The 10,378-nt window shown below is 43.6% G+C and overlaps 2 protein-coding genes across 2 annotated transcripts; one reads left to right on the forward strand and one right to left on the reverse strand.

Annotated features, from left to right (window-relative positions):
- The first annotated feature begins 1,038 nt into the window (after positions 1-1,038).
- Positions 1,039-7,701, forward strand: zfp91 (ZFP91 zinc finger protein, atypical E3 ubiquitin ligase). The gene is made up of 13 exons (XM_035173318.2): positions 1,039-1,256; positions 1,403-1,951; positions 2,237-2,274; positions 2,459-2,575; positions 2,934-2,973; positions 3,487-3,597; positions 3,676-3,774; positions 4,178-4,363; positions 4,611-4,661; positions 4,825-4,903; positions 5,314-5,428; positions 5,548-5,647; positions 5,766-7,701. Exons 2-13 carry the CDS (start codon positions 1,548-1,550, stop codon positions 6,754-6,756), a joined length of 2,331 nt encoding a protein of 776 aa, XP_035029209.1. The 5' UTR covers positions 1,039-1,256; positions 1,403-1,547; the 3' UTR covers positions 6,757-7,701.
- Positions 7,250-9,770, reverse strand: si:ch211-113e8.11. Its single transcript, XM_035173435.2, has 2 exons — positions 9,475-9,770; positions 7,250-9,363 (listed from the first exon to the last, which is right to left on the reverse strand). Exons 1-2 carry the CDS (start codon positions 9,645-9,647, stop codon positions 8,652-8,654), a joined length of 885 nt encoding a protein of 294 aa, XP_035029326.2. The 5' UTR covers positions 9,648-9,770; the 3' UTR covers positions 7,250-8,651.
- Positions 9,771-10,378: the final 608 nt, after the last annotated feature.

A 10,378-nucleotide genomic window follows, 5' to 3' on the forward strand; every position in this document is an offset into this window, starting at 1 on the left:
GCCTTCTTTGCTGTTGTTGTGTACATAATCACATTCACAGTTCCGAGAGTTCACACAATGAAACATTCACTATTTGCAATTCATAATTTTCTTATATTTCAACTTGTATGTAATTGAAAAGGCAAAAAGAGTGTAGAAAAAAATAGAGGCTTATAGTTTGGCAAATCATAGGTTGGCTTATTTATTCGGAAGCAGCTTATACATAACAGCAATAATAATCACATCTAATCGTCAACACTACTAGCAGCTTTTCTGGCCCTGGTATTTCTTAATATTGGACCCTAAGCCTAATTTTAAGTGATTGTCTATGATGGTTTGTGTCCCCGGGGAGCTGTGAGTTCGTGGTAACTGCATGACTAAAAAAAACCTGACAGACTCTGCCAGGCTTCTGGAAAAAGTGAGTTAATTTCCAAGGAATATTATCTCAAACATACAGCCATTACAAACACATCACCACACGTTGTCATTCTGTATAAAGGCAGAGGGAAGTTAAATATTAGCCTGGCTGGACCCTGTGATGTTAGGATGAAGCGGTGTAGTTTATATTGTTTAGGTTTATGTTGCCATCTGGTGGCAAACACACATCATCAGAGCAGCAGCCTGTGGCAGAGCCTCAGTTCAGACCAGACAGTGCAGGTTTCCACTGGCAGCCATGTTAGCTCCACAGAACCTCATGCAGTATTCAAAATAAATAAATAAAATATTGAGGTTAAAATAAATGTTGGAAAAATGATATATTTTTTTTATTGATTTCGCACAAAGATACTGTTGGCTGTAAATTACACTGCAAATAGTATTCTCACCTGCATTGAGCATTTCCCATATTTCCGTTGATATTATTATTTATTTATTTACTGTTCAACCACTGTGTGATTTCTTTTTTTATTCATTTGATTCAGATTAATTATTTTCATATTTTGTATCCTAAAGCGGTAGAAAAACGTCAACAGCTGAAGAGAAATATCCTTAAAAGTAAATCCCAGCGGTGTTTAATGTGACCTGCACTACATCTCCCATGATGCCCCGGCGGCCATCCGTGTCCGCGCTGCCCTCACGCGGCTGCCGCTGCACTTTGTAGATTTACAAACAACATGGCTGGGTCCACTCGATTTGTAAAAGACATGGAGGGAAATCCAGATGATGTAGAAGTCAGTGAACCGCGTCTCTTCTGCTGAGTGTAACCCCGGTTTATATTTGGCTTAAAGGAGACGCAACAAAGCGCACAAAATGGTTGCGCTGCAGGTTCCGGCGAATAAGTAGGTTTACTATAGCTTTAAGAAGGCGAAAATAGTGTCTGCTTCTTTAAAATGATATCGCTTTATTAATGAATTGATAATTAAGAAAAGTTTTCAATACCTAATCAATAAATATCTGCTTCTAATTTGCGACGATCTCCGCGCAGTGCCAGAAAATGTGCGGCTGTCGGATAAAGGCCGCCTGCAACCAACACGTCTTTAAACCAGATGTGGTCCGTTTTTCCTCGAACTGCAAGTAAACCTGTTTGACTTTTAACGGAACCTGAGGCCGACCGAAGTGTCCTCGCGGTGATGGAACCGGCGGGCGACCGAACCGGGGATGTAAATAAAGGCGAGGAACCGGCCGAGGACAAGGCCGCAGACCAGACCTCGGTCACCAGTACGAGCGTCTCACCGCGGATGGGGCTCAGGGAGCGCGGAGCGGCCCGCCCGAGGTCCGGCGTCTCCGCTTCGCTTACGGGCGTCAACGGAGCCGCGGCGAGCCCGCAGAGCTCGGGTCGGGTGTTAAGGGACAGGGCGACGAGGTCAGTACCGGCCTGGCTGAAGGACGTCAAGAGCGACGACGAGGAAGAACCAAGCCCGGAAACCGGGGCGAACAAGCGGCGGAAAGTTTCCAACTCCAGGCGGAAGAAAAATTCGGAATCTGCGTGTTCGGCCGGAGGGGGAGTCGCAGGTGACAGCCTTCAAGGCACAGAGTAGGTTTTTAATTGATCAGCATCACGTTTGTTTATGATGAGCCATGTGTGTTTACGTCTGCGGGGTGAGCTCCTGTGAAGCACGCCTTCAGCAGAGCTCGTCCCCTTCCTGCAGCTCTGCATGGGGAGGGTGGAGAGACACTCACCTGCCTCCTAAAACTTGTCATGTCTTGTACAGATGCTTCCAAAAACACCGTCTCATCAGGGATGTGATGGATGACGGGACGTTTGTCTGTAGGTGGAGTAAATGTCCCTTCTCAGTGTTTTCTCCTCCTTTTTTCGCAGCATGGAGGATCCCAAGAAACCTGCTACAGATGCTCAAGGTAATCAGAGAAACATTCCATAAAACAAGACTCTTGATTTGCCTCTTACTAGAGTAACATTTAAGTTAATTCTCATTCTGTGCACGTGCGGTTGGATTACAATGTATTTGAAACTGTGGGACCTTGTTTCACCCCTGATGGCCAGCATTATGTTTGATGTTATGTTTCTGCTCCCTCACTCCAGCTCTTCCCTCCAGACGCCCCCCGGCCCAGACTCGTGCCAAGCCCCCGTCTGCCAGAGCCAGCCGCAGCTCTGCCAAGCCCGTGTGTAAGACCGAACCTGGAATGGAGAATCCAGCTGGTGAGCAACCTGTTGACAATGAGCTGCTTTGGTTCAGCGGGCATGCCTGTAAACGATTCAGATTACACAGAGACTCTGAGGCAACACGCTGACAACTGTTCTTGAGGTTGGGTTTTATGAAGAAATTTGGTTCAGGTATCTCCAAGTATGCATTCTTCATGGTCATCTGTAATTAGTCTAACTAATGGGATCAGATCATCTTTTCTCCTCCACTCTGTTACTTCAGATAATCCACATACTCAATGTAATAGACTGCAAAAAAATCATTGTTATATTTATATTCATATATGTGTGGTTTATAAAAGGAAGCTTTAGCTACCTGCCTAAACACTTGATATCTTCTCTGTTTGTCATGCAGCAGTGGAAGGAAAGGTAGACGATAAAGAGAAGACTGAAATGTAAGTATACTATTTGTACTTTGACATGGTCACTTTTACCCCTTTTTCCACCAGCCCTCCCCCGACACCACTCGCTTGCTCACTCTCCTCCTCTTACTCGCGCGGACACTCGGACACACACAAAACATACTTTGTTATCGGACACATCTGTAAACTCAGACTGGGCAAAAACAGCATAATTTGCTCTTTACCAACACAAAAGGCATGTTTTGCACACAGAGCAGTGAAGTGCGATCCGATCACAACTGGTCATGGTAATCCCGCCCTACAGCCTCTGATGTAGGCGCATCTTTCCTCTAGACCAGCAATGAGTTGGTGCTACTGTGGAACCAGTTTTCTGTCCGAGAGCCAGTTCTTTGGCCGTCGAAACCCAAAGACTCCAGAATAGGCACTGGCTCCAAACAGGCCCTGGAACTGCCTTGGTGGAAAAGGAGTAATTGTGAAAGTGTGTGCCTCAGTCAGAGCCATGTGTTGTTTTCATTACTGCTGTGTTTGACCCTTTTACTGTCTCAGTGAAAACAAAGAGGAGGAAAGCAAGGATGTCGCTGAACCGGTGTTGGATGAAGAAGACCCTTCATTTCCCGACGACACTCACGACCTCAGCTACCAGCCACAGAGTCAGAGGTACACTTATCTAAAGTGCAGAACTTGACCTGAGCAGAAAGTGTAAAGTCCTATTTCAAGTCCTTGTTTTGTTTTCAGTGGTGAGGAGGAGGAGGAGGAGGAGTGCCTCAGCAGTGACGAAGATGTTCCTTTTAGAGACGATTTAAATGACCAGAGCTACGACCCTAAGGCTGAACGGTTCGTGTGTGCGCTTTTGTGTCTGTGTGTGTTGCCACTTTCTTCATGTTCGGATATGATTAGACATTGGCACCATATTTTCTGTGTAGCAACTGTTGTAACTATATAGTGTATGAGACATCAATATATTCAGAAAATAAAACTTTTTTTTAGAAATATAACAAGGTTTGTTCTTCTTTTGATCACTGTGAATATTTTGACTTATTATTTGTGCATGTTAAGATAAGTTCATCCTTTTCATCAATTATATTTTTGGATTTCAGGTTAGCTTTTCAGTTGTGTGTCAGACAAAGCAAATCAGGCCCAACTACAGCCACTCTGTGACTTTTAGTTTGTTTCCTGAAGTCACTAAAACGTAGTAATACTATAGTAACTATTATACTTTCTCTATTTGTCTTCTCAGGGATGCCCCTAAACCAAAGCGCAGAGCTCCTCCGAGACCGAAGGAAAAGAAAGAAAAAGAGAAGGCGCCTAAAAAGGAGAAAGAGGTCGCTGAGATAAAGGTAGAAGGTTCCGACAACTTGGAAAGTGTGGAAGAGGAAGTGAAGCTAGAAGAAGAAACTGTGGAAGACCCAGATGGACCCAGGAAGTAAGCACAGTAACACGCGATCTGTTCGTAGTTATCAGCGGGACAGATTCACGTCGCTCGTATGTGTATTACTAGGCACATTTTTCCTTATTCCATGTTCAGTTTGAATATAATGTGTGTGGTTAGTGAGTTGTAAACAATCTCCTTTTCATAGTGTTTGTATTTGCTACATAATATTACATTAGTATAGAAAAGCGTTTTTCTATTGCAACTTATTTACGTACTTTTTTTGTTGTTTGTGTGTTAGGAGAGGCCGACGGAAAAAAGACGACAAAACCCCACGGCTGCCAAAGAGAAGGTAAAGCTGATGTTTGTGTTGGAGCATTTTATTCCAAAATATAAGGACATGATAGTGACTGATGATTGATATAGTGGGCCATGGATATAATGGACATATCATGTAAATAAATTTAATATTTTTTTATTATTATATAACATTGTCATACGCCTCACCTACACAGAAAGAAGCCCCCAGTGCAATATGTGCGCTGTGAAATGGAAGGATGTGGGACCGTCCTGGCTCATCCTCGCTACCTACAGGTTTGTCTCAGCAGCTACACCGTCCCACTGCAGATTGTTTACGTCTGTCACTGCATTAAACACAGTTAAGAGAAATCTAGTTCAAACTTTGCCATAGATAACTGAATTTTCAAATATCAACAGTTGAACATAGAATGTTAAACTGTGACAAATGTCCATCACATTTTCTGAGTCCAAAGTCGTGTCTTAAAATTGCTTTATTACATTTCTGCAGATATAATAAGTGATAAAATATTTCAGGACGAAAAGGAGTTTTTGTCCTGGTGGTATTGCCTGAAGTATTTCATCAATATTTCAATATTTACTTAATATTAATCAAACCCTGTTTCTAGACTGTTTTCAGTCTTCTAGCCTTTTAATTGCACTCATGCTGATGTACTCTTCTGCATTTTCTTTGATTTTCACATCAGCACCATATAAAATATCAGCATTTGCTCAAGAAGAAATATGTATGTCCTCACCCGTCTTGTGGAAGACTTTTCCGCCTTCAGAAGCAGCTGCTGCGTCACGCAAAGCACCACACAGGTACACATACAGTGACTATGTATTATGTGTATTACGTTGGATCTCTTTGATAATTTCTTGTTAGAACTAATGACAGTATATAGAGGATCCATCTATACTCAAGTGTTTTGTGTTTGTAGATCAGAGAGACTATATCTGTGAGTTCTGTGCTCGTGCCTTCAAGAGCTCCCACAACTTGGCTGTGCACCGCATGATCCACACAGGAGAGAAGCCCCTACAGTTAGTATTTCCCTGTTCAGTTTTTGGTCATTTGTTTTTCTTAGTTTAAATGTTTTAAAATGTTTTCCCAGATTGCTAAAAGACATTTCCACTTAATTTTCTATTTCTTCCTCCATAGGTGTGAGATCTGTGGCTTCACCTGTCGCCAGAAGGCGTCTCTCAACTGGCACATGAAGAAGCACGATGCTGATGCCACCTATCAGTTCTCCTGCTCCATTTGTGGTAAGAAGTTTGAGAAGAAGGACTGTGTGGTGGCTCATAAGGCTAAGAGCCACCCAGAGGTGCTAATCGCTGAGGCGCTGGCAGCCAACGCTGGCGCACTCATCACAACCCCTGCCTCCCTGCTGGAGCTGCCAGGAAACCCCATGCAAGCAGAGGTCACTGGCTTGGATGTGAGCCAAGTAGGGCAGGATGGGCAGGTGGAGCAGCTGAGCCAGCAAGGTCGAGTTGGGCACCAAGTGGCTCAGGTGTCCCAGATGGGTCACATGACCCAGCAGGTGAGTCACCAGGTGGTTTTACTGGGACAAGACCAGAGCCTCCACACCATGCAGGTGCCAGTGACAATTGCCCTGTCCCCAATTGACCCCCCTTCACCGGCTGACAACCAGCAGCAGACTCACCTCCAGCTGCAGATGCCCGTCCAGTTTGTGCAGGCTGCTCAGCAACAGCCCCAAATTCAACAACTGACCCTCCATTCCAGCTCAGTGTTGACCCAGCACCAACCCCAGCTCCAGTCTCTTCAGTCATACTCCTCTCAGCAGCAGAGCCAGGGGCAGACACAAATCCTACAAATGACCTTCCAGCCAGTCAGCCAATCCCAGACCCACATTCAGCAGATCCCCATTTTAGCAACCTCTCATCAACTTCAGTCCCTGCACACAGCTGCCGCGAGTCCCCCTCTCCTGTCCCCACCCCAATCCCAGGATCCTGCCTCCACAAATGGGGGCAACTATATTCTGGACAATCCAGGACTCATTTCCTCCTCTCTTTCAGCCAACTCCCTCCAGCAGACAGAGGCTGCAGGAGAGGATGGTGTGGTCTGGGAGGAAACGGGACAAGAGGTTCTGACTGGCGGCTCTGAGAGACACGTGCAGCAGGTCCTCATGTAAAACAAGGAGGGAGCACAGAGAGAAGAAAATAGAGGAAGGTTAAGTCATCAGTGACCTGATACACTGTATTGCAATGTTTGAGGTAAATGTAGGATCACCAATATATTATGTACTGTTCACCCATAGTCATATTTGGTAGTTTTTTAGAATATCTGTATCAGGGAAAGGTATGTATGTGTCTGTATGTGTAAGTTGTTGCCTTTGTACATAATAGTCCTTAAAACTAAACTAGCCTTTTATGTGAGTGTGTGTGTGTGTGTGTGTGTGTGTGTACTGATGCTGAGGTTATATTGCAAAGCTGTTGCTTCTATGCAATAATATAGCATACCTCTTAGTAATATACAGCACATGAAATGCCAAGTGTGAGGCACGTTCCTACTGGAATAAATCAAAAATAATTTATATTATGTTTTAAGCACATAACGTGTTAGAAAGCTATAAACAACCTCTATGTGTGGGGTGAGTAAAATCTCAATGAAAATAAAATAGGCAGTCATTATTTTTCATTTATTGTCCAGATCTACTATAAAACATTCATTTGATAGGAAAAAATATAAAACCAAAAAAATCTGAACTCACAAAGACTGAAGAGGTGTAGACAGAAAAAGGTGCTTCACAGTTTCAGAATATGCATATTTAAGAGATGTTGGCAGTGTCTGTTAAAATGATATTTGTGCAGCTGTTTGTTAAACCCTGCTGTTTGACTTTGAAGGAATTATAACCCATATAATGTGTAGTGGGGTCCAAAACATTAACCAAACTGAATTAGACAAACTCAACTTTTGTCTATAACATTTGAAGTGTGATGTAATTTGATAAATCATGGTTATGTAGATCCTTTGGGAAAAAATGTCAATACTAAGTCAGCATATCTGTGACATGTGGTAGCGCAAACACACAAAAAACGATTCATTTATATGATGTAAATAAATGTCTTAACATTTATCCACAGTGTTTTCATTAATAGTTTGAGAATGTAATGTTTTATCCCACAACTTTATCTTTCCATACAACTGGGGTGGCTACACGTACTTGGCAGAGGGATCAGCCATTATAGCTGCTTTCAGGCATGCACTGAACTCCGGATGTTGACCTGAAATTATCCAGACGGGCTGTACGTGAGGATGCAAATGTCCCAGTCTGTTGTTTTAGACATTCTCCAGAGTTTTTCCTTCAAGCCACAAAGTAAATTGTCTGGAACATGTCTGAGTGAGCCCCTGTGACAATACAGCAGGTAAATGTCAATACAATTCCATACAAGTGGATGTGTTGATGACATTTCTAACATGTTCTACATGCAAAAAACAACAAAGAAGAATACAAATATCTTGGGATGAAATAGAGGTGCCATTCATGTAGAAGATGCCAAATTGGGGAAAACAGCCCTAACCCAAGATATTTTTGTGATAAGGGCTGATGCTGGTGTTGATGGCTGTGAGAAAAACTTAGATTTTTCGCAACTGAATTTCTTGCTCTGCCCAGGTGTCATCCCTCACCTGAATGGTCCAGAAATGTCCCTGATCTGACCTGAACAATCTCCTGTGTTGTTCATGTGTGAAAAGAAAAGAAGTCCAGACAATTATTACATTATCCCAGATTTCACGTCTGAAAACAGGTTAATAATTGAAACACTGGTGGTTCAATCCCCAGCTCCTTACGGCCACACCACAAATGGCTCTTGATGTGAATGTGTGGAAAATGTTAGTTACTGTAGGCTTGAGTTATTAAATTAATCGACCAATGGACAGTACAATTTTTCTATAGACATGCACACTGAGAGGATAACTTTCACCTGCACTTTATACTATTGCTTTATGAGGGTTAGGGTTGCACAGTGTTACAGTTCAGGAAAATTCCTTTCTCCTCCCTGCCCATCCTGCCCTGCTTGGCTCTCTTCAGGACATATGGAGCCGCTCTCGGTCCCTGTGCATTGCATACTGCTTCATAGCCCGTTTAGGAGGAATCAAGGTGTTACTCAGTCCAACCCTCCTCTTCTTCACCTGCTGCCCTCCTGACTCTTCCTCCTCTGGGTGCTTCTGCTTCTGCTTCTGCTTCTGCTTCCCGACACCACCAGAGCCACCTGCATTGGGCTCAACGTGTTCTGATGCTGGTGCTTCATCACTCTCAGGCGTATGAGGAGGATGATGGCCGTCAGCTGAGGTGACAGCGGTCTGGAGGTCACTGTCATGAGCAAACTTGCATTTGATCCCGAACCTGCACCTTCCATCTTTCCTGTAAGACACGCACATCCTTTTCCCTCCGATCTCGGAGGGTTTGGCCTCCATTGTCAGGGGGACATGTTTCTGCAGGGCGCTGAGCTTCTGGTCTGCCTGGGCCTTGAAGGGGTTGGTGAACACGCCGCTGTCAGAGCAGGCGTTTAGAGCTGGAGGAGGCAGTTTGTTTTGAGTTTGTGAACCCAGGGAAGGAGCAGGGCGGGGGGGCTGACAGGCTGCTGAGACGGGGTGTGATGGGGATGAGAAGGGAACAGGATACCCTTCCTCTGGTTCTGACCCGCTGCCTGAGTCACTGGAGGCTGAACCAGACTCCAGCAAGAAGTTACGGGTCTTTAAGACGGGTGTCGCCTCATCGCCCGCCTTCTTAGCGGAGCTTGACGATGGAAAATAACACAAGGTACAAGAGAAAGATAAGTTATTAGTCCCTCTGTTATTGTTTTACTACGTATTAACTTACTTAATGTTTTTTTAAATGAGCATTTACCCAAGTCCGCCGGTGTTTACATCTCCATCGCTGTCAGAGTCCGAAGACACTCCGTAACCAACCAGAGAGTTCATACCTTTACAATGAACTGGAGCTAAGCTAGTTGCCCTGTTAGCTTCGCGTCGAAATAAAAAGCGGGTTGATTGATTTTTAAAGTAAACACGTAGATTCATTTAAACCAATGCTGCTGAACGTGTGTGATCATTCCCGTGTCCTCTCCACTTCGCATGGATTACGCTAGTGTTAGCCATGGGTGTTAGCTGCCGTGATGTAGCTCAGTGTTTACATTATATCTGCCTGCACTGCCACCTGCAGCACCGGCGTGGTATTACACAGGTCAATTTAGTTTAGAAAGCACAAAACACTGACCTAAGTGCTTTATGGGGAGATTAAATTATGAGATTGTTTCATGTATGATTACACTCAAATAAAAACATGAAAAGCACGACATAGAAACTAAGTAAATCAGATGAATAAAAGCTTGAAATAGCTGGATCAAATCAACACAGACAGCTTCTGCACACACAATTGATCTATAATTAAATGGAAAACAATTTAGGGCCGTTTTGCACCCTCTCTGATAAAGACCGACCCACTAGCCACAAACGGAGATTAAAGAAACCTACTAACCCATAGCCTATGTGCAATGTATAGAGGGATTCAACATAACATCATTTGAGGTTTGGTGGCTAGAGATTTTTAGTTTAACACAGTACATTTACACAAAGAAGTAAATGCATCCCTGCAGCAAACAGGCTTTAGAAAAAATTGCATATTTTAAAATGAGTATAATCTTAATGGATGTAATTTTATTGCAGTGCATCATGGAATATGTTTGCAACAAGTATGAAATTGATCACTAAATTATAGGTCAGAAATTTGACTTACAGGGCTTCACAATTAG

Source organism: Hippoglossus stenolepis, chromosome 2 (genome assembly GCF_022539355.2).
Source record: "Hippoglossus stenolepis isolate QCI-W04-F060 chromosome 2, HSTE1.2, whole genome shotgun sequence".
In the NCBI taxonomy this organism is placed as follows: Eukaryota; Metazoa; Chordata; class Actinopteri; order Pleuronectiformes; family Pleuronectidae; genus Hippoglossus; species Hippoglossus stenolepis.